Source organism: Rattus rattus, chromosome 12 (assembly GCF_011064425.1).
Source record: "Rattus rattus isolate New Zealand chromosome 12, Rrattus_CSIRO_v1, whole genome shotgun sequence".
Taxonomy (NCBI): Eukaryota; Metazoa; Chordata; class Mammalia; order Rodentia; family Muridae; genus Rattus; species Rattus rattus.
The window spans coordinates 93,212,687-93,237,931 of NC_046165.1; the positions used below are offsets into that span (position 1 = coordinate 93,212,687).

The window sequence follows — 25,245 nt, forward strand, 5'->3', positions numbered from 1 at the left end:
AAAGCAATTGGCTGACACAGAAATGTTAGAACATCAGAAAAAGGGTTGAGGTCAATTTGGGCATCCAGCATCCATCTGCCATCTTGAAAAATGGCACTACATTAAATCTTTCAACTAGGATGATTTTTTGTGTGTGTAGGTTTTACCATTAACTACCATATGTATTTCATGGCAACATGAGCGCTACTATTCCCTCGGTCCCTATCTGCTTCTGTGTGCACAGATAGAACTCAATAGTGGAAGAAACCTACTAGGGAGAAATGTTCACTGCATGGCTGACAAGGAAGCAGACATTACAACAGGAGCGAGCTATGGATGGTATCCTCCTGAGCTTGTCAAGCTTTGACATTCATAGCCTCTGACCAAAGGTGGATTAGTTCAAGGGTTCCCCCAAAGAGAATGATTATTAACACACTAGAATAGGTAGCATTGATGGCAATGCAAAAGAGGCAATGTTTTCTTTGTTTAGAAAGATCACCAAAGCAACAGTACATTTGCCACTGCTTCCCCTGGTATCCTCTAGACTGATCTCAAGGTAACTCAAAACCTGAAAGCAGCTACAATACTGTGGACAGAGAAAGATCTAGAAGTCTTCATTCTGTCTCCAAGGACAGAGAAGGGAATGACTTGTACTTGAAACGACAACCAACAATTTGGGAAAAGATCTTTACCAATTGTACAACTGATAGAGGGCTCATAACCAAAATATGCAAAGAACTCACGAAGTTAGATGGCAGGGAGACAAGTAACCCTATTAAAAAATGGGGTTCAGAGTGAAACAATGAATTCACAGCTGAGGAATGCTGTATGGCTGAGAAACACCTAAACAAATGTTCAACATCTTTAGTCATAAGGGAAATGCAAATCAAAACAACCCTGAGATTCCACCTTACACACAGTCAGAATGGCTAAAATCAAAAACTCCGGTGACAGCAGATGCTGGTGAGAATGTGGAGAAAGAGGAACACTCCTCCATTGTTGGTGGGATTGCAGACTGGTACAACCATTCTGGAAATCAGTCTGGAGGTTCCTCAGAAAATTGGACATTGCACTACCTGTGGACCCAGCTATACCTCTCTTGGGCATATACCCAAAAGATGCTCCAACATATAACAAAGACATATGCTCCACTATGTTCACAGCAGCCTTATTTATAATAGCCAGAAGCTGGAAAGAACCCAGATGCCCTTCAATAGGGGAATGGATACAGAAAATGTGGTACATCTACACAATGGAATATTACTCAGCTATCAAAAACAATGACTATGAAATTCATAGGCAAATGGATGGAACTAGAAAATATCATCCTGAGTGAGGTAACCCAATCACAGAAAAACACACATGGTATGCACTCACTGATAAGTGGATTTTAGTCCAAATGCTCAAATTACCCTAGATGCACAGAACACATGAAACTCAAGAAGGATGACCAAAATGTGAATGCTTCACTCCTTCTTTAAAAGGGGAACAAGAATATCCTTGGGAGGGAATAGGGAGGCAAAGTTTAAAACAGAGGCTGAAGGAACGCCCATTCAGAGCCTGCCCCACATGTGGCCCATACATATACAGCCACCAAACTAGATAAGATGGATGAAGCAAAGAAGTGCAGGCTGACAGGAACCAGATGTAGATCTCTCCTGAGAGATACAGCCAGAATATGGCAAATACATAGGTGAATGCCAGCAGCAAACCGCTGAACTGAGAACATGACCCCCGTTGAAGGAATCAGAAAAAGGACTGAAAGAGCTTGAAGGGGCTCAAGACCCCATATGAACAACAATGCCAAGCAACCAGAGCTTCCAGGGACTAAGCCACTACCCAAAGACTATACATGGACTGATCCTGGGCTCCAACTGCATATGTAGCAGTGAATAGCCTAATAAGGGCACCAGTGGAAGGGGAAACCCTTGGTCCTGCCAAGACTGAACCCCCAGTGAACGGGATTGTTGAGGGGAGGGCGGTAATGGGAAGAGGATGGGGAGGGGAACACCCATGTAGAAGGGGAGGGGAGGGATTAGGGGGAAGTTTGCCTGGAAACTGGGAAAGGTAATAACAATTGAAATTTAAATAAGAAATGCCCAATTTAATAAAGATGGAGAAAAAATTTCTAGAATAAAGACAGACACTAATAATCGCAGGGCTCATCTATATAATAACTACATTAGATCTGTAATGTTTACATGCATAAATATTAGCACTGGGTATATAGTCTCACATTTATTAACTGCATTAATAAATTAGTTAATTAAATAACTTTTAAGATAGTATCCAAATAACCTCAAACAAAAGAGGAGGGAAGAACACAAAAGCACAGTAATTAATCAAGAAGCAACTAATAAAATAGTGAGACCAAATCCAAATATGTTGATCTTTTGAGCCATAAATAAACAGATTTAATATAATCCATGAATTGACAAAAATTCACAGAATAGATGTTTTTAAAATGACCTACTTATTGTGGGGAAAGTGTAAAGAAAGTAACTTAGAATTTCATGATGTAGTTGGGTTCAAATGGGACCAAAAGGGAAGTGATCTGCATTTGGTGGTGAAGGAACAGTTCAGAAGAGGGGTTAAACTTTTTCAACAAAACAGTACAAAATACAGGGTTTAGAACCTGTAGAAATGAATATCTAAAGTAGTCTTCAAAACAAAATTAACGAGGATAAATGGAGACAAAATTTCCCCAAGAAACAGTTAAGTCCATCACAACAACTCAATAGTATAAATGTTCACAGATTAAATATCTCTAATCTAAATAACTCCAAAGTGCTCCAAAATATGAAAAAATTGTAACACTGACATGGCATTGCAAGAAAAGAAAAAGAAAACCTACCTTCGCGAAACTCATGTGCAGAATCAAATGAGAACTGTATGCAGTTGCCCTTGGGGCTTATGTGTAAAATACATGTTGGACATAAGTAAATTCTGTGGTTTGGTTTGAATTTTCCCACCAAGACAGCTCAGTATGTCTGTACAAATATTCTAAAATCTAGAAAAAAATATGGGACCCTTTTGACCCCATACTGAAAATTAAGCAACATACTTCTAAATGATGTATGGACCAAAGTTTAGAGGGCTGAGTCTATGTCTGTATTAGTTTTCTCATGGCTGGGACAAAACCCCTAGCCAAGACAACTTAAAAAAGGAGTCACTGACTTGGGTTCACAGTCTGAGGTGATATAAATGGTATAGACACTCTGACTAACGGTTCGGCAGTTTCTTTTAAAGTTAAACAGAAACTTGACCTTATAAACCAGGAATCCTATTCTGTGTGTTTGCTCATATAAACTTCCATACAAATATTTATATCAACTTTTGTTATGACCCCTCCCACCACCACGCCCAAGAAACTAGAAGTAGCTAATTGCTGTGCCTGCTCCATGAATGAACTGATGAACAAACTTTGGGACAACATAAAAATGTCATATCGTTCCGTAATCGGAAGGAATGGAGTTTTGATTCCTGCAACAGCATAGAGGGAGTTTTAAAAAACATGACTCTGAAAGGAAAGAAGTTTATTGCATGACACTTTCATAAGACTCATCAGAAAACATGGAACTATAATAAAAGAGAATGGAGCTCTGATCCTTAGAGGGTCTAGAGTTAACTTAAGGGAATGTGGAGTTTGGAAACTATTCTGTATTCTGTGGTGAGGTGATTGATATATGGCCCTATGCATATGTGTTAAAATATGTGGCACTGGACTTGGACACATATTTTGACAGTCATTCCCAAGCCTTCATGGGACCACATGCCTAAGGATTTTCCTCTAATGGAGAACAGCCAAAGAAATGCTGGACCTAGCAAGCAGATTTCTATTTCTTATTTCACAGCTTTGCTCCCTGAACCCCAAATTGATTGAGTCACTTGAATTAATTTTTTTTCTATGATCAGAAGAGGTTAGAGAGGATTAAGGCTAAACATATTTTTTTTCTAGAAAAATCTTTTTACTGTTTTGTGACACGACTTAGCCCTCATGACTCTGGCTTCTGACATCTTCCATGTCAGGACTGGGCTAGCTAATCTTCCTTCCACCTTATGCCCCAAACAAATATATCACCCAAGTTTTTCCATATTTGGTTAAAGTACTTGACTTAAGCAGGAAATCCTTTCATATGAAAAGGTGTTATAATCTCAGAAGATATACATTCCTCGGTCACTTTCTCATGAAGGACAACATAGAAAAAAGGGGAGAACATGAGTTCCCTACCTTATTTTGCAATTGTATTTATGTATGTTTGTGTGTGTGCACGCATGCCTATCTGTACATGCACATCCAAGTGCAGTGCCCACAGAGGCCAGAGGATATTAGATACCCTGAGCCTGGAGGTACAGACATATTCTGAGCTTCCTGATATGGATGCTGAAAATTGAACTCAGGTCTTTTGCAAGAGCAGCATGTGCTCTTTAATGCTGGACTGTCTCTCTAGCTCAGAAAACTGTCTTAATATTCATACTTCAATAGTTTGGCTGAGTTGATAGAAAATCTAGGGTACTGCCTTTACAAACATTGCAGAGTAGTTTCTGTTTTTAGAAGCTATTGATTTGAATGTATATGAGCAGTGTTTGAAGTTGAGACATTTCTCTAGCAAAAGCAGTATATACCAATGAGTAGAGACATAAGCTAGTAAAATGTGGTGAATTGCTTGGCCTGGCTCTACCATCCTCTAACCAGCTAGACAGACCAAAGTGAGAATCTTTAGTAACTTCTTGTTCTCAAAGAATGACAGAGCCCTTCTTTTGGACAGAGATCATAGCTTCTTTACACTTGTTAAAATTTCCAGGTGCCTTCAAAAAAAATGCTTACTCTTCTGGTCAAGTAAAAGTTAATTTCAATAAAAATGTTTGCCTTGGCTAGAGGGATGGATGGCTTGGGGTTTAAAAGCACTAGATGCTCTTGTAAAGGACCTGAGCTCTGTTTCCAGCGCCCCTATTGGGAAGCTCACAACTGCTTGTAAGGCCAACTCTAGGAGATCTGATTCCCTCCTCTGTGTAGCCTCTGCAGTCACTGCATGCACATGGTAAAGATACAGTCAGCTGCACACACAAAAACTTAAAACCGAAAAAGAAGAAAAAGGATAATTAAGGAAAAGTTATAAAACTTATAACCATGAAAGGGCTATGAAAACTGAGAGGACTCAGATAATCTAAAATTCATGACAAAATACCTACCAGGTGTACTCCTACATGTGGAGTAGTTATCTGAAAGTTCGAAATTCCTGCTCCTGCTCTGCATGGACACTCTCGGTATGGCTGTGCCACTAACCAGCAGACTTACGTGAATCTGAAGTTATCGTCTGTATTTCCTGCTTGAATTATTACTAACATTGATGCAGAGGGAGTAGGAGAAAGAAGGGGAAGAGGAGAGGAGGAGCATGAAGCAGCTGGAAGAATAGGGAAGTCAGGTGAAGCCCGTGATCTCTAGGCGTGCGTAGGAACATATGCATCAATTAATAGTTTCTGAAAAGGCTCAGTTTAATGTCAACAGGCTTGTTATCAAGGAGATGGTCCTCATTGCATATCAGTGACAACATCCAGGCCAGAGAGAGCCACAGTTTCTCCTGGGTTGTCACATTAAGTCTGGACTGTTACGGCTTTCATGGCTCCACACTCCCTGAGCATGGACTCATGTGTTATGTAATCTTTCTGCCCTGCCTTCCCCTTTGTTCAGCCCATGCCAAGAGCTAAATAAAAGAATCCATATGCGATTACAGCTATAAAACCAAAAGGAAAATATTAGATGAAAATATAACATTCTGGGGTTTCTAAGTTTGTTTTACCTTTAATGCTAGGCAGACAGTTTACACAAATCATTTTGCTGCAAAGTAAAGAATAATGAGTTAAATGTGTTCCCTGTCACCATCAATCATGTAGGTTTGCCTTTGACTGACCGAGCACATAAGACACATGAAATAACTTTCTAATCGTGTTAGAGGGAGGGGTAGGGAAAGATCGAGAGAGCACTGAGGCTTCTTATTTTATTCAGAAGTTTCATTGACATTTTCTGGCAATCTTCTTACATGCTGCACGGCCTTCTCTTTGCTAATAATGTTTGCCTTGAGAATTTGTAAAGGTCTGAGAACTCCTTAATTCAATGTTCTAGAAATTACCAGGGCCATAGGGGAATGGAATCCCTGTTAATAACTCATGGATTGCTTCTCTCTTTATTTGAAATAGTTTGCATGGAAGCTACTCAACTTTGAGTTGGGCATGAGAGATCGTGGGCAGAGATGGTGATGCTGGAGGGGGCAACACATTGTGGCAAGGTCTGTGATCTAGAGAGACTACAGTAGGAAGGAAAAAAAGAAGAGATATATGATGGTGCTGGCCCAAATGGAATATTGAGATTTAGCAAATGTATTTAAATTTCAGGGTGTTTATTTTGAATTGCGAATTTAAACAACACAGCGACTATATTTTCTGGCAGTCAAGATAGTTTATAACCAAATCTAACCAGCTTCTTTGCAAGCTTTGCCAAGGATTATAAAGCTTTGCATTTTAAGCTTCTATGCAGAGATGAAGCTCTTTAATTGGGCCAGTGAACCACATACAGTAGCAGAGGAAGACATTTCAGAACCCAAATCATTCCAAATCGTAAGTCCCAGTTAGTCTGGGCCCCACACTCAGATATCTAAAACACAAGCTGGCAAGGCTAAGCTGAAATTGATTCATTCACTCATTCATTCATTCATTCATTCATTCTTCCATGCATTCAACATGTATTTACTGAGCACCTGATACCGAGGCTCCTGTGAATAGCCATGGCTTCACAGTGCCTCCATTTTATGAAGGAAAAGAGAGAAATAGACAAGAAACAATACCACGGTGGAGGAGTTGACAAACAGGCAAAGCCAAGAGGATGAAGGAGACCTGTATTATGGAATGTGCAGGCCTGGGTGATGGGGATTTCTAAAATGTAATTCTGCTATTTTACCACATGGAAATTTTATGTCCCTAGGGAGAGAAGGACATCTACATCCTCCTAGACAACAGGGAGAGATGTGACATCTGCTTCCTAAGAAGCCTTCAGAGTCCCAGGAAATGTTCTAGATTTGGTTTTATCTTGATTGTCCTATAATTTCCTAGAGATGCAATTGAAGTATTAAGCACCCCTTAATCAATACGTCCTGATGGAGATGCTGGCACATGTCTGTAATCTTAGCACTCAGGAAATAGAAGCAGAAGATCATGAGTTGAAGACAATCTAAATAGTGAGACCCTGTCTTGAAAACAGACAAACGAACATGCAACAACAACAACCAAAGAAAGAAAGAAAAAAGAAAACCACACAAGCATATAGGTAAAAGGTCTTAGGCTAAGAGTCAAAGCACAGAGTTGGAGTGATGGCTCAGTGGTTAAGAGCACAGACTGCTCTTCCAGAGGTCTTGAGTTCAATTCCCAGCAATCACATGGTGGCTCACGACCGTCTGTAATGGGATCTGATGCCCTCTTGTGTGTTTAAAGAAAAAAAAACAAGTACTCACAGATGTAAAATAAATAAATCTTTAAAAAACAACACAAGTATCCAAAAAGCTAAAAGGAAATAAAAAGGTGATATACAATCGTCATAAACTAAAAAGTTCAATATTGAGGAATATAACATTTCCAAAGATGATTCAGAAGCAATGCCAATTATCTGACTTACAAAATAAGTGAGGATTCTTAGGGTATCAATAATGTTCTGTTTCTTAATCTGTGCCATTCATACATGGGAATGTTGAGCTGATGAATATTTAACAAATTAAACATTTATTACAAATGCCTTTTTCTCTTTGCATATTATAAATAAAGTATGTTTTAACTCTTTTATAAAAAAATAGTCTGACGTTTTAAAATATGGTCTTGCTGAAAATTTTTCTTTTGAGCAAAGGCAGAAGGGTTTGATAGGAAGCAACCATCTACTTAGGAGAACATTCTAGATAGAGGGAACCCAGCAAGTATAAATCCTAATGCAGTAAAGGGAATGTGAGAGACACAAGGTGCAGGACAGAACTTGGTACACTGGCATCAACAAGAATACAGGAACCTGACTGCTTAGTACCTGGCAGCCAATGCTATGGTTTTGGTTTTGAGGCAATTAGATGATATGGTAGACTTATGCAGAAGATTGACATGATCTCATTCATGTTTGGGAAAATTATTTAAGAAAACAAGATGAGTCTAGACTTGAGCATCTAGAAGGCTGGTAACCATAGAAAAGATGGTGGTTCTTTGGATAGATCAGTAAGAATGAAATTGGTGGCAAGTACTCAGATTCTGGGCCTACTTTCAAGGTCCAATCAGGGTGTCATGATGAATTGAATCTGGTGCTTGAGGAGGGTTGGGGTGGGGAGCCAAAGATGACTCTAAAGGTGATTAACTGGAAGGATGGCGTTGCCAAATGTGGGTGGTGACTTCCCAGGGAAACTTCACAGGGAAGAACAGGGATTCACTTCTGGAAATGTGAAATCTGAGAGGAGATGTGGCATTCAAATGGGAATGCGGCATGACAGTTGGATGGATATTGCTGGGTTGTTATTGGAGGCCTAAGTCTGTAAGCCTATCTGTCTATCTAAATGATATTAAAACATTGTATATTCCTAAAGAAGCAAAGGTAGCTGTGTTGGAAACTTCTCTCCACAGGTGTGATGGCATTTCATTCTCATGAAGTCACTTTCACTTTGATTGGCATCACCCATGGGTGGTGGAGCCAAAACATTTGTATATCACGATCTTCTCTGTAGGTTTATGTGCCAAGACAAAGAAGCCTTTCTTAGCATTCTCTCCTTGATACCAGCCTTATGCATTGCAACTCTGGCCTGGCTAGAGCTCCTGACAAATCCCCACACTCCCACAAGAGGATGAGCATGCTGACCTAGAAATAGGCTGAAGTAAGAGCAGGTTGATGTGATATCTAGTCCTCTTCGTTAACCTGACTGGGTCATGATGTTCCCAGATATTTGATTATTGTTCTAGACATAGCTGTGAAGGTATTTCTGGATGCAATAAATATGTTTGAAGTGGTAGAATAAGGGAGATTATATTCCTTCTGTGGGTGGATCATATCCAAACCATCAAAAGCTGTATTGGAACACATACTAGGAGTCATTAGAAATCTGTTCTCTCTAATCGAACTAAGACTGAAACCTATACTAAGTCTCCTTATTCTCAGACCTTCAAAATGACTGATAACATCCCTGTGGCTCTCCACCATCTCCAGTGCAGACATTGTAACTCGGCTTTCATACAAAGTGAATCAACTTGTTCTAATCAATATCTCCCTCTCTTGGTTACACAGAGAGAGATACTAGAGCACGTATTGATTAATGATGGGTATTCATCTGAAGAAGTCTTTAGTGGGTAATTTCATCATGCAAACATCAAAGTACATATGTATCCAAACCAAAATAAGAATAGCCATCACTACATGAAATGGGACTCCTACATGCAGTCTGCCAATTACGAAATGCCATTATGTGACACATGATTGCATGCACATACATACACATTCGCACATCACATACATAGTTGGTTTGGTTTTGCCAGAGAGCCCTAGTCCTTAAGCCAATACTCCTAAGAGCCTAGGTCATTTTTGATCTTGTCACAATCCTAAATGAACTCCTCACCTATCTGGCGCAGCGACTCTGACCCTTACAGAGCTGGCCAGAGAGAAAGATGAACAAGATTCATTGGCAGGACTATGCAAATATGAGCCCACACATTTCCTATCAGAGACGAAGTTTCCTGAATCTTATCGGTGCTTCCAAGCCATAAGCTTGTGTGTTGCCAGAAAGGCAACAGGGATACAGGTGCCTCTGGAATCTCCAGTGAATCAATGGTTTCCATAAAATGAAGCTCAGAAACTAAGCCACATACTAAGGTGGCTATCCCTGCTAAGGAATCGTCTCATCCATTATTTCCTTCTGGTGACCTCAGGGACAAATCTGAAACTGATTCCTAGGGTTTATCAATTCTAAGCTACCTGCCCGCTCCTGTTTTTACTGCATAGTGTCTGCCACCATAAACTGACACCAGTGACAATGTCATGAGTATGTAGGGCATTAGGAGAGTAAAAATAATTTTAGGCTCAAGGCTTTAAAAGTAGATAGAATTCAGTATATTTGGGCAGTTAATCAAAGGTCTTTATATTTCCAGCTCCTGAACCAGATTATTCTTATACACGAACGTATCCAAACACAAAATAGTGCATAAATACAATTCAAACTAAAGTACTAAAATGATTCATTTAAGTTGGGCATGGCAGAATACCACGACCGAGACAATGAGTAAAAGGGAGCATTTATTTAGTTTACATTGTCAGAAAGAAAGTCCATCATGGTGGAGAGGCATGGCAACAAGTGGTAGGTGTTCCAGAGCTGGAAGCTGAGAGATCACGTCTTAAACTGTGAGCATGAAGCAGACATGGCAAATCAGAAATAACTGAGGCTATGAACTCTCAAAGCCTGCCCCCAGCGATGGCTTCCTCCAGCATGGCTGCCTCTCCTACAACCTTCCCAAACAGTGCCACCAACTGGGGACAAAGAGTTCGACTACCTGAGCTCATGGAAAATATTCTCTCTCCTTTAAGACACCATACTAACATTACACATTTTCTCCATTCTCACAACTGACTTCCTGACAAAGATACTGCAGATTACATGCCATGCTATAGGGTGTGTGTGTGTGTGTGTGTGTGTGTGTGTGTGTGTGTGTGTGTGTGTGTGTGTGTAAAATGAAAAACCAGCAGAGTTAAAATAACTGGCAAGTGTGAGATCTGTTTTAATGTGCTCAATTGGAAGTTTCAGAGTTGAATGAGAAACAGTTTTAAGAGTCAATCAGTTTCAGAGAGGAACAAGCACTTACACAAATACATAATTCATGATGTCTAAGAATGGTTTCTTCTAGTACGAATAATAGCTCAATTCATAAAAATAGAAGGTCCAGCCCAACATGAAACTCTACAGGTAGAACAGGAAGTTAAAACTACATAGACTAACAAAAAAAAACAACCCCCACCCAAAAAATATCAATGGTCTTAAAGTGTGGCTCACTTATTGAGGGCTGAGGCGATGGCAGACAGGCTAAACAAGTCCATTGTCTTGGTCTTTCCAGAAGACATTAAGGAGACTTTCCCTGAAATCTGAGAGGCCAGTGAAAGGAGATCAGAGAGTAGGGAGTAAACAGGATGTCCCAGGCCAGGAGATAAGTCACAGGCACCAAAACATCTGCTGGCTCTGATTAACAGACTTCAAGGGTGAAAATGAATCCTTGCTGAAAAAAAAAATGCTTAGCTTGCCTTGCAAGCAGCCACAGAGATATAGGACCCCTGGGTATCAATGTGGGCTTCTTTCAGAAAGGTATTGGATGCGAGGTTAGAGTGGATTTATAAAAGCTAGCACATCTTAACAGTAGAGGAAATGCATTGAAGCATAAATGGAAAAGATTAAGAATAAACAACCATAAGGGGGAAAACAAAAAGCCAAAAGTGTCTACAGAAATTCATCACTCCTAAAAAAGTAAGTTAAAATATCAATAAACTCCAAACTATTTAGGTCAATTCAGAGGTAACATATCTAAATGAAGACTAGGTTTTAAAAGGTAATGGGGGGCCCTAGGTTCAGATCTTTGAGAGTGACTTGTCTAGAGTCTAGGCCCTCTTTGCAAATCCCACATTCCAGTAGAACCCCTTTCTTCTGCTAAACCTCACTGTCTTCAGTTTTGGTCTGGGACTTTTGGTTTATACATAATAAAAGGCTTCGAAGATAACCGCTGAGCTTCTGCCTGTGACACATCTACATGTTAGAGTCTTGTTTATCTTACTCCTTTGAGCAGAAGCAGAGTATAAACAGACACAACCTGCTCAGGGCAAGGAAGAAGGTAAGTTCACATCTCCCTTTGGCTTCCAGAAACACTAAATGCTCCCAAAGGATAAGGTGCTGCCAAAACCCTATCCTGGTGGAAGTGAGGAGTTCTCTACCATAGGATGTGGGGGCGTTGGGGAAGGAATTGATTTCCATAAACAAGAATCCATTTACATATTACCTTCTCCACCTATACTCATTCCACACAAAAACATGTAAATGCTTTGCAATAATATAGAAAAAACACTGAGGAATGGATAACAGTATGATTTTCGGCAGGTTGTAAAATGGCTTTAGGACTGAGGGATATGCATACGTAGATGACAATATAGAAGGGTGAATGCATTAAGTAAGACTGGCCCTACTCTAAATTTTAAAATTTAGTAAAGGAAGTCATGTTATTTGTAGGCTATGCCCTTAACAAAGTCTAACGTGAAGATCACCTCCATGTCAAAAGGTCATATCCAGAAAGCTGCCTCCAAACATGGGGAGAGCTGGCCCTGGACAGAAATAATGCAGTAACCCTGGGAGGCAAATGTGTTTCCACTTATACCAGGGCCCAGTCCAGCCTTTCCCACAGGCGCTTCCTAAATAGGAACTTGGCAATGGGATTTGCAGAGCTGGAAGGAAAGTCCTTGGCTTTAGAGGTGAGGCCCGTCAGGGTCCTGAAGAAAGTCAGGCAGAAGTTCTCCCTGTTGGTAATAACACTATAGAATCAGTGTCATATCCATTTTATTAATTTTCTTGACAGGCAGATCTAGTTACCATGCAAGCACCACAAAATCAAAACATACGCATGTCAAGTGGCCCCATCTGTGGTGGGCCTCTGCCAAGGCCCATGTCACATCAACACAAGAAAGGCAGAACCCAGTCCCTCTGACCATGTGCTGGGTCCTATGATCAAACCTCTGCTGGGAGGAAACCACTAGAGCTCCACTGAAAGAGACAGGGCAGTTCTGGTGACAGTTTGTTATCCTAGGTCTGGCCTCCTTAGATTGAGCAGACAAGTCCTGGGAGACACATGGCCACATCTGGCTTTGGTGTCCCATCTCTAAACACAGCCACACAGACCTCCCTGTGACTCCCATTTTGCCTGCATTCTGTTTCTTCTATGCAGGATAAAAGGAACCTGGATAAAAGAAGACATCTAGAGGCATGTAGTGACTTGGGTTTGTCATTGGGGTTGAACTTGAAGTTCTATTGAGCTGATATGTATGGGCACAGAGTAAGCACAAGAAAACATATTTTCAATCAAGTTGTCATTAACTATGCAGCATTGCTACAATGAAAACAACAGGGTCCAACAGGAGTTATTCTCTAAGTCATACTATGAGAACTACAACTGGTTAAACAATGCCAATGACATTGGTACAAAGGTAAAGACTTGACACCTTCCAGTTCTAAGTAACACAATTCATGGATGTGGTGTGCCACCTTGACTGCCTAAACCAACATTCTAGAAACTTGCTTAGTCAGGCACCTAGATGCAGAGGCACTTAGGACCCTGGGCCCTAGAGAACAGAATGGGCTCATTCTCTGCCCCAATAGTTGGTCCAGCAGCCATCTGGAGTCTGGGAGTGGCTGCCCAGTGAGCTCTGATAGGGAGATGAACACATCCAGACTGCACGTCTCTTGGGGTAAAGACTCAGTTCATCTTTTCTTTCTCCATTCAAATAGCCATGGCATGTCAGCCTTACTGGCCCCCTTGATTGTGCAGAAGTAAATAAATGAATTATGTTGTTGGGGTTTGGGCTTCAGCACAAACACATGGTCTGCATTTATCCACACAGTGAGAGGTCCACCAGCCACTTGATATAAAAGAGGAAAATGATAATTCTTTTCTTTAGGCACTCTGGTACCATATGGAATGTATATAAATCATATTTTTGTTTTAACAGCGGAGGCTTTGTTGATAGATAAACATGTGGTTTATCTAAAAAAAGAGAGAGAGAGAGAGAGGATTGTGCTTTGAACAATCATTTAATGGCCACGGATGTGCCAAATAAAAATAAAAACATAATTTTGAAAGGAGCTGGCCTCTTTCCCAAATCTGTAACAAGGAATTTCTTCTCAACCAGAGAAGTTAAAGCCCGTCGATCTGTTTTGAGTTTAAGCTGTGCTCTACTCAACCCCACGACAAATGGAATCCTAGGCTAATGTGCTCTAATAAGACAAGACGTTACCTTTATGAATGACCTCATAGAGAAGAGATTGGCAAGCATTGTGGAGAGGCCTTGAGCCAGACAGCTCTGGGCTATGAAACCCAACTTGAGCTCTGCAAGGCATATTGCGTCATCACCCTCTTTCCAGTTCCAGCTGGGGATGTTGAGCAGATGGGCCTGTGGGAATAACAAGAGGTATGAGACCCTGTTCTGCTCCACGTCTGAGTGTCTAAAACCTCTTCTGGGAACTGCTGCATTGTCCAAGGACACCGGGTCATCCAAACTCATCCTTTCTGCCCTCTGCCTGGGTCTAAGGACTGTTGCGAGGTTCTATACTTCTGTTCAGCAGACTTTGGCCTCTTGGCAACATTGCTTCTACACTCACCAGGTCCACATCCTCCTCTCAAGTTTGCTATTTAGCCAGATTCGACCCAGAAGGGAATTTTCTCTTGTGAGACACACCAGCCCCCAGCATTAAGAAGTCTAGCTAGCTTGTTTTTTTAAGTAGCTCTCAAGTATTATTAGATTTCCAGATGTATGTGTGTCTGAGTACTCTTGCATTTTTTTCCTGTCTTCACAATAATCTAGATTAGTGATGCCCCAAACTTGAGTAGGTACCTGGCATACCCTGCAATAAGTAAAAAAAAAAAAAAAACAAAAAAACTACAGGATGTTGGCCCCCACTATGCTGTTTCTCACTGATGAGATCTGGGGTGGAGCTGGAGAACCTGTAACTCTACATGTGGGAGGAAATGCTGCTTCTATGGAAGCCACGGTGCACCACAGACACAGGCATCCTGTGATTGTTCTCAGATGAACTGTCTTATGGCAAGGTAGGTCAGACCCCAACTCATAGACACAGAAGCATGCTCACACAATTATTTGCCATTGGCATGCAGTAGAGAATTGTACATGGCAGAGTGAGTTGAAAAGTTGAAATCCAGGAAGTTCTCTAGTGTTTGGGTATTTACAAATAACAACAATAACAAGAGAAGAGAGTTACAAGATCTGAATGTCAGGGTCAACACTTACATTCAAAAATACTGATTATATAAGTTTGAAACAAGAAGACAGATCTAAGAGTGTATGTGAAAGAGAGAAGGAGAGAGCGGGGCATAGCATTTAAGTGCGGAGGAAACTAAAAACTCAATTAGAAGCCATGGGATACATGACACAGAAAGCCACAGCTTGCTTGTAACAGCAAAGGAAAAAGACTCTATTCTATAAGAACAGGCCGAATTTGTTCCACAGAATTTGATCCAGTTTTAACAGTCAAACTTAGAGAGGTGTGATCAATGGCCACAAGACAATGAGGAGGACAAGAGGAGATGAGTGCTCTGGAAAAAAAATCTCTTGAGAAACAGTTAAAAGATACAGAAATACTCAAGATACAGAGGGACATCCTTGGGGACATAGGATGCTCATCACATCTGGACGCCTCAGGTCCTGCTATGTCAAGATTAGTGACGCCACACTCAGTTTTTGGAGCCAGAATTAGGAATATATATATATATATATTTATATATATATAAAGAAATTTCTAAGGATGAAATTTGTCTAATAAATAGAGAAGACTATTTAAACACACACACACATGCACACACATGCATACATGCATGCATGCACACACACACGCATGCATACACACACAGTCTTTATTCCTAAGACTTAGCATTTTTACAAGATGCTATAGTAAATCATGTTTTGTAGAGGAAGTTGACCCAGAGTCCTTCTAAGTCCCTTACAGTCCAAGATTCTATAGTTCTGAAATTATTTCCTGCCATGTACCAGCAAACTGGAGCAGTAAACAAGGCTTCCCGTCACTTTTGGAACAACAGAGGCCAGTTGCAATAGAAGGATGGATGATTCTATTGTAGAAAAAAGAGCAGAGCCCAGGCCTCTTTGCTCTGCTTAGAGAAACCACACTTTGTGAAATGTCTGCTTGCAAAATCCACCTCTGTGACAGTCTCCAATCCTGAGCCAGCAGTGGTTACTGCTGGAAAATGACTGCTTGCTCCCTAACCCAAGTAAAACAGGCCTGTGTGTGGGCCAAAGGGAAGTGTGATTTGTGTGGAGCTCAGTACCAGAGGGTCTTCTGCACATCATATACTGAATGCCAACAGATAGCCACACCCTCTCTCCCATTTCTTTCCCCATTCTTCCCTGGCTTAAGAAGTCCATTTTGTTGTTGTTGTTGTTGCTGTTGCTGTTGCTGTTGTTGTTGTTGTTGTTGTTGTTGTTGCTGCTGTTGTTTTGTTTTGTTTTTGTTTTTCATTTAACTTCCCTGGCCTGGGATAAAACACATTCATCCATGTGGAAAAATCCTCTTATGAGAAGTATAATCAATTATATACAAGTAATGAACTTGTGGGTGACAAGAGATTTGGGTGGTCTGGTCCCTACAGAGACACCTCATAGCTTTCATGCCATCTTCAAAGAAATAATGAAAAAAAAGTCTGACCTATCTCCATGCCATGTAAAACATGTAGTTCTGACATGTAAGCCTTGGGTCCCTTGGGTCCCATGTAGAAAGTCATATTCATTTTAAGCTTCCTATGTCCCCTCTCATTGCCACTGCATTTTCTCCAGTCATAGGGTGGCAGGAAGCAGGGCTGAAGTGCCAATGGCCAAGACAGAAGGCTGTGTGCATGAATCCAAGAGAGGATATTGACCTAGGAATTCATTATTATTATTTTTTTGAAACTTCATTCTCCTTTCTTTGAGGGAAATTGGGTCTGGTTTTTAAAAAAAAAAAAGTCACCATTTCTACCCAGGAATCAGGAGGCAAATTCTTCCTAACTTGGCAAAGAGAAAAGTAGGTCTAATATGAACTACACCCTCCCTCCATGTATGCTACTGGATCGTCCTTCATTTCATGGAGAACTATGAAAATGTGCTGTCTCAGAAAGACATGAATTCTAGTCACATCTCCTTCTCTTACTATTTATTCAGCCTTGGAGAAACACTGTGAAAAATAACAAAGTCTATCGATGGAAAAACAAGAGCACTCTATAGTCTGCACCTTCTGTCAATGTCTACTAAAGGACCATATACAAACAGCTTCATCCCCGAGGTGATACTCTCTTAGGAGGAAGTGGAACCTTTGGGAGATAGAATTTAATAAAAACTCTTCGGGTCATTGAGAGCATCGCCTTGTGAGAGACTAGCAGGGCACCAATCAACCCTATCTATTTGGTTTGTTGGATAGGAATCAATCCAGTGCTTTCTGTCAGTCCCTCCCAGAATGGTGTATCACCTCATCACAAGTATAACTAAACAAGACCAACTCATCAAGGTCCATAGCCTCCAAAAGTTTTATGGCATGCATTTGTTAGAGTAACAGAAAGCTGACCATGGTGATTTGTGCTGTCAACTTGACAGAGTCTAGATTCATCTAGGAGACAGGCTTCTAGGCATGCCTGTGAAGGGCTATCTTCCTTCCGTTGATTGAGGTTGGAATACCCACCCACTGTGGGTGGTACCATTCCCTGGCTGGAATCCTGGGCTGTATACATGGTTAACGGATCTGATCAAAAGGATCTATCTGATCTATGTGATGTTGCATGAGCAGTTATTTTATACTCCTGGACGCTTGACCTCCCCTCTATAATAGATAGAACCTTGAGCTGTAAGCTGAAACAAAACCGTCCTTCATTTAGGGACTTATGTCTGAGTATTTCATCACAAATGGAACTGGTTAACATGGCTATGTTCCACATGCCATCACAGGCGACCAGGATGCTCAGAGAACTTGTATCTGTCCTGGGGCTTGATTCACACATCAGAAACAAAAGCCTCTTTGATTAGAGTGCTTTGGGGGAGATCAGAAATGCATTAACAGGTGAGTTATTAGGATGAACACTTTTTCCAGTATCATATCACCATCCTGTGTCTGAAGCACTTTACACCATGTACCTCTTCCCTCTGCACTCAGAGATGTCCAGGGTTTGAATGTTCTCTCTGTGAAACTTAGCCCCATAAAAAGATCCATTTTGGACAATACTAAACTTCCCCCAGGAACCAAAGTTTGGTTCTGTGGGCTACTGTCCCATTCAAGTAGAAGGTGGCAGTTGGCTATACTGCTGGCTGCTGAGTGACCGTGATGTGATTTGTGCTTACCACTCTAGGGTGATGTTTTTTGCCTAGAATAGAGCTTTGACTCCTGCTAGTCTGAAGTTACACTGGGATGCTAAAAATGCACAGATGGCCCAATGAGGACTAAATGAGATAATGGATGTCAAAGCTCTTTTAAAACCATAAAACAGGACACAAATGTCTGCAATTATTATGATGACAAACTCAAGGCCAGCAGTTTCCCTGCATCCCTCTAGGCTCTAGAATATCACTCTCGTTACATCACAGGGGTTTGACATTGTTTTCATTTCAAGCCTTGTGTCTAACTTGGGGAGCAATTATGCCTTCCACAATATGCTCCTAGTGGCATAGTTTTCACACACACACACACACACACACACACACACACACACACACACATCAGGTCTTTCCCAAATGCATGTATGTATAAGTGAGTAGCATTCTATGTGCTTCTAAGATGGGTACAGAGAAAAGGTCACAAAAAGAAGAAAATGTTGAAAGAGAAGGAGTGTGTGTGGCGGGGGGAGCTCTTAGGTAAATTCAAAGTAATGAAGTAGGGGGAAGAACTGTCTACTAAAAAAAAAAAATCTAAGAATGATCTAAAAAATAAAGGAAAGAGGACTTCTCCCTTTAAAACAGAAATGCAGAATGAGGGGAAACTGCCATTTGTCAAAGTTACTCTAACACTGTGTCCTTACTAATCTAACAGTGTTCTAAAAATGGCCTTGCCTGACCCAGAAACCCAAGTACAGTGGGGTGGTTCTAAACAAGATGTGTTTTAAGCGAATACTCCTGGGTCTGTTGATATCTGCATCACAGTGTCTAAATGGTTGTATTGGAGATTCTGTCTAAGATATTTATGTGGTGGTAGTCATGTAAAACTGACTAAGTACCATCTAGCTCTGAGGCTAGTCAAGTTGCTTTGAGTTTGACAAGAACCACCCAGCTGAAATGCTCCTTGATTTCTTGAAGATGCTACATCAGCACCCGTTGGAAAGAGAAGAAAAGGAACTGACATCTCTTTCTAAACATACAACATTAATTTTCCTATTCAGTCTAAATTCAGCCAAAAATCTAAACAATCGCTTAAAGTACTCCCACACTAAATGAGATTTCAAGTCACAAATGAAAGGAGTGTTCCTTGCAGCAGGAGCTGTCACCAGTCACAGCCTTACTAATAAAATCCACCTCCACCTACAGAGGCTGCAGTTAAGAACTTCTCCAGGTTGATGCCTGTGGGTTACTGAGAGCCCCCTTATCCTATCCTTGAGTTTTCAGGGACAAACAGGAGATTCACCTTCAGTGCCCACCACCAAACCCACTGGCTGAAGAGTAACAGAATTTCCAGTAGAGCCACCTGCCGAGGGCTGGGCAACGGTTGGCACTGGGCAGCAGTTCCAAGCAGTGGGCCAGTTGCTGACAGCAGGACCCACTCGGCAATGGCCTCTGATGGGTCTCCACACAGCAAAATGGGCCAGCACTTGCCAGCAATTAAGAAATAATGGAATGGTGCTGGTGGCGTTTGGCAGAGTGGGGTTTTCTCTGGGTCACCTGATGGCTTGTTTTGCAGAGAATATGGCCTATAAGATGGGGCATGCTGTCACAAATAAACCTGTAGGGAGTTATTTCTGTTCAGTCAGGACACCTGGCCCCAGGTACTGAGAAACCTCCAGTTTCTAAGCTCCATTAGGAAGACAACTGGTACCATATCAAGTAGAACAAGATGCCACTTTCCCTCCTCCAAAGCTGTATAGAGAGCTCAACCACAAGCCAAGTGAAGCAGTGCTGTCTTTGGATCAGAGACCTTCACCTCTGATTCAGTGAGAGGAAATCACAGGACAGAAATACTAACTCTCATGTTCATGTTCTTTCTAGCCAGCTCCCACTGTAAGCTGTAACACTGGGAACATTTATTAAGCATAATCTTTGGATAAACTACTACTTCCCCAAGTAAAACTGGAATGATTCCCACTCTGAATTTAAGGATGATGTCATGTTCTGCTTTCTCTACCCAACTTGTATTATTTTCTTTCAAGTGTACCTGGTCACACATAGAGAAATCCTTCGATTATCTGGTATAGTCTCTATTCCTTCCTTGATCAGTCTCTAAGGACACAAAATCAGATTTTATCTTCACAGTTATCCTATCCCCTGAGTAGCAGGACTAGTGTTAATTATAGAGTAGGTATTCAATAGCTATTGACTGAATGACTGCAGGACATAGAAATGCAAGTTGTTGGAATTTAGGTCTGGACAGGATCTAAGAACATATCGATATTTCTGAACCACAGGGTTCAATGACTTCTTCCTGAATGAATGGATCAGTATAAGAAGGCAACAAAGGAACTTCCCTCCCAATGACCCACCACACACGCACACACACACACACACACACACACACACACACACACACACACACATACATCTAATTTCCATGAAGAACTATCATAGGTCCTAGTGAGATGGGACATTTTAACTAAGTCATTTCTTTGCTAGGCCTCAGGGCAAGTGTATGTGTGTGCTTGTGTGAATATGTTTATGTGAGGTTGTATGGAGAGGGAGAAGGTATTGGGACCCAGGCTCTGAGGTTGCCTTCAGACCTGGAAGAGTCTCACCACCTACCTTGTTGTGATACTGCAGCATCTGAGTGATGATCCTGATCTTTGGGTGGTAGTTCTTTATGGAGATCACTCTGAAAGAGAGAGAGGCAGAAGTGAAGCAGGCTCATCAGGAGTGTGATAGAGGATTTACTTGACTAAGTGATCGCAGTTAAGGTAGCAACCAGGGCCATCCAGGGAGCTTTGGGTACTAGCCCAGGAAGAAATGTGTTCTCCTCACTGTACTCATGAAAAAGAAATGGCAAGGCAGTCACTGGCATATATTCTAGGAATTTCAAATACCAGAGATAGGCAGAAGTAGTAATGGGTCAGGTAACCACACCATCATGAAGTGGTAGCAGGTAATAAGGCCAGACTTGACTAGAGAGCAAGTTCAAAGCTAGCCCGAGTTACATGAGACTGTCTTAAAAACAAATACACAAACACAAGGAACTCCTGTGTTACCTGGCAGATAGTATAGGAACCTGAATGGAACTAAGATGGGTGCTTTTGATGTTTATAGACAGATAATGCAAGTCCAGTCCTTAAACCTCTGGGGATCTACAGTCTCCCAGTACCTGGCCTCCAGTTAACAACTTGAGACCATGACAACTCAAACAGACCACCTACAAATGGCTCTGATTATCAGAAACCCTTTGGACATTCTCATAATGTGACTTTTAAAGCAGATCTCTTGGAGTACGATTAAGGACTCTCTGCCTTTCACAGCATAATGATGACTTGACTACTAGTTCAAGTTAAACATTAGCACCCAACAGAGATGGTGATCTGGTGGGGAATCCCATCTTGGTGCCCTCAGTCCTCTACAGAGCCTGTATGACTCCCTCCAGCCAAACTTCCTAGGCATCCCTTCTCCTGGCAATCACACTACCATGAGGAAGATGTAAGGAGCCCGTGAATGGAAACACCTGGTTTCCAGCACAGCTATTGTGCTAATGAACTGGGTGACCCTCTGGAAATCCCTGGACTCTCTGTTCCTGACTCCTCATCTGGACACTGGGGGCAACGGTACCTGCATTGTTTACTTCACAGGCTTGGTATGAGGAGCAAATGAAAGGCCAGATGTTAAAATGCTTTGAAATCATTAAAAAGCCCTCTCTCCACGTGTAAGTTATGGTTTTTGTCATTACCAACCCTGTCAGAGGTGACATTGTACATTTCCTTCTGTGACAAGGAAGGCTAAAGAATGGAATTCCAGAGAAAGGGCCCACCTCCTAAGCCTCATCAGGAACGCAAGCACAATTATCTCCACCGCCCCCACAAACTTCCCACCACGCTCTGCTCTTCACTTTGCCACCTTTTCTGCAAAACTGAAGGGGAGAAAAAAGGCAACCAGACAGCAGCCTCATCTGAGGAAACTGCAGCCAGTGAAATCGGGAGACAGTCCCTGAGAAAGCCTCTCTCTGCCCACATCCACCCTGCTCTGTGCACTGGAAGGACTTCCTCTCTTATTTTTGAGAGTGTCATGTTGGCCTCTGCTCATAACTTAAGGCCTTTGAGCCTGTCAGCTTCTCTGAGCAGTCCACAGCACCAGGCAGCTTTCTGCATTAGCTCATTTCAAATGCCTCTTTGACATTTTAATTTCAAAAGCAGCAGATTGGTCTCATTAAGCTAAGGAGGAATATACAAATAAAAGAAAAGCTGAGCCCGTGTTTAACCCTGAGCTTCCCACTACCTTTTGGGTCTTCCTCCCGATTCTCCTTAGCAGACAGCTTAATTATGATCCTGATCCAGTGAATTCTATACCTTGACATCCACCATTCTGCCTGGTACCTATGTATGCTCATGTCACCTCTTCATGCTCAGGATTTGAATAAAATATTCCAATTATGAGCAATGCCCATTTCAAAGTTACCATTCACTTCTAATTCTCACCATATAGAAGAAATAAAATATATATGCTAGGAATTTCTCTGTGAGGTCAATACCATGAATCCTCCTGGTTTGTTAGCAGTATGGGGAAAAATGGAGCATTGACCCTTGAAGGACTACATTTTTATCACTTCAAATGACAGGAAAAAAAAAAGATGTGTCAAAGGATAGAAATGCTACTTAGTCCATTTGAAATAAGGGGGACATTCTAAAATGAAGTGGACTTTTGTGATTGCTTTCTAATGAGGACCAGTAAGGAGATGTGCTCCTGTGTGAAGTCCCCATGCAAACCAAGTCGTTATGCATGGATTTCCTTAAAACATGGAACCAAGCCTACTCCAGAAGGAACACGAAAGGAGATGATGCCAGATGTCTCCTTCCAGACATAAGACACTGATGGGAAGACTTGAGCAGCCTAAATATACCAGAGGAATTCCTCTGCCTCATTGATGGGCCAGTGCATGTAACTGGTGAACACTCATTAAAGTCAAGAGGAAGTACTCACTAGAATTGTAGAGACTCAAGGGCAACTTCCCAACTCTCACCTTGAGGTAAATCCATGAGTTCCAGAGAAGCAAACTGCCAAGTAGCATTTGGATCATGTCTGCTCCAAAGTATAGCTGTTCAGTATTGAGAGTTGTTGGGAATATAGTGGAAGTGAAACATTTTCCCTTGGTCCATGCTCTCTTCAGAAGATTCTCTTTAATATCCTCACCTACCTCAAATGACTATTCTGTAATTTACAACAGAGAAAAGACAAATTCTAAAAGGATTTTAGCTAATGAGAGAAAAATGTTTGGATTTTTTTTTTTTTTGGTCATTTTATAAAGGACATGATGACAAATTTGTGGAAGAGTAACAGCTAAAGAAAACTTTTTTTTTCTGAAATGAGAGTCACTTAAGACATTAGAGTCGGTGTTAAAATTAAGTTCTGAGAGTCTAAGCCCATGTGCAGAAAAGGTATGAACTAGTGGTGGTTGATCTATTAAAAAAGGAGGGAAAGAGGAAGAGGAAGATGAGGAGAAGGAAGTTAAGGAGGATGATGAGGACAAGGAGAGGTCAAGGACAAGGAGGTTGAGGAGGAGAAAGTAGAGGAGGAAGAGGAAGAGGGAGGAGACTTCAATCCAAACAGGATTAAACAGGATTAAGAAATAATCTATATAATTCATTATCTCAGAGGTTCATGCTAGTGTTAAGACCACTGCATAATACTCATCTGGTGAACCCAAGACAAGCTAACTGGCCAATAGCTTCCAGGACACTAACAGGGGTTTCTCAGCTATTAGCACTTTGGGTCAGACGGTCTTCTAGATTGGGACTGTGCTATGCACTATGGGAAGCTTGGCAGCATCCCTAGCCTCTATTAACACAATTCCAGCAATGCCCTCTGCTAGCTGTGTCAAGTGCAAAGATCTCCACATGTTGCACAACACCTGCTGGAGGTAAGACCATTCCAAGTAAAAGACATCTTAGGTCTAATTCCTTCCAGGTAACATAGTTCTAAAAACCTATTAAAAAAATTAAGGTTTTATGGGTACATATGTATTTGTATGTGTAGGTGTAAGTTCACATGGAGGCGGAAGTCAGCACTGAGTGTTGTTCCTTAAATGTGGATTCCCTAGGCTTTCTGAGCCAGGTCTCTCAGTGACCTGAAACTCACCTAATTAGGCTATGGGCAAGCTGGCCAGAGACTCCCAGGGACCTGCTTGTCTTTGCTTCTTTGGACTTGAGGGTGCCACAATGTTTCATCTTCAAAAAATTGGTTCTGTGGTTCAAACTCAACCCCCTACACTTATACATCAAGCACTTTACCAACTAAGCTGTCTTCCCAGCCCTGTGAGCAAATCATTTTAATTCAGACCTGCAGCTATCTATCTATTTTACCTTTTCTAGTTCTTTCTCTAGAAATCTGAAACCCAAGAGTTACTGTAGGCATTAGTCATGGCATTTGCTAAGTCTGAACTTCCTGTTGGTGGTACCCTGTATGTCAACATTCTCATCAGCTCTACCATCCCTGTACAGGAGTCATTCTTGGGTGCTCTATCAAAGAAAGATGGTCCACAGAGACAGTTCTCTGTAGACCCAAAGAAAAGATTGCACATAGGTTTTTGGGAGACCAGTCCAAGACTTTCCCCAGGACCTGAACCCCTGAATTACCTCATGATGTTGGAGGCATCTTCTGCATCCGGGTCAGCGCAGTACTTATTGGCAAGGATCAAACATGCATCTGCTGACTCTATCTGAGGGACCAAAAGGAAAAAAAATCATAACAAACACAACCATATAAACAGCTACACTCGATGCAGTCTTCTCTTTGTTATTAGCATTTTAAAGAACCTGGTATTTTACATGGAAAGGAAAAACTATAAAAAAATATATAGTTTCGTCAAAAGTATAGGTTACAGGTCAGGTTCTTGTTAAAGTATAAACATTCCAGCTTGAACCTGAGTAATTATGTTCTTCATTTGGCCTAGCTGCTTATAGACATGTTTGCCAAATTCCTTCAAATTTACTTAATTAGGCTGTTCAATCTTATCCCTACTTCCCTTCTCAACTGTCTTGTGCTATCATCCTCATTTTTTCCAGCCAGGAAGTGGAGGTTGGTGGGTTAATCCCCTTCCCTGAGGTGGGCACATGAACAAAACAGTTGCACATTCA

At 41.4% G+C, this 25,245-nt stretch overlaps 1 protein-coding gene across 39 annotated transcripts in view; it reads right to left on the reverse strand.

The window, feature by feature from the left end:
• Kcnma1 (potassium calcium-activated channel subfamily M alpha 1) overlaps positions 1–25,245 on the reverse strand; it is a 694,984-nt gene that overhangs the window by 178,158 nt on the left and 491,581 nt on the right. For all 39 annotated transcript variants that reach the window (XM_032917294.1, XM_032917321.1, XM_032917309.1 and 36 more), the window contains exons 12-14: positions 24,745–24,827; positions 20,720–20,789; positions 14,024–14,179 (exon numbers count right to left, since the gene is read on the reverse strand). In XM_032917294.1, coding sequence (XP_032773185.1) covers positions 14,024–14,179; positions 20,720–20,789; positions 24,745–24,827 — 309 coding nt within the window. The remainder of the gene's footprint in view (positions 1–14,023; positions 14,180–20,719; positions 20,790–24,744; positions 24,828–25,245) is intronic.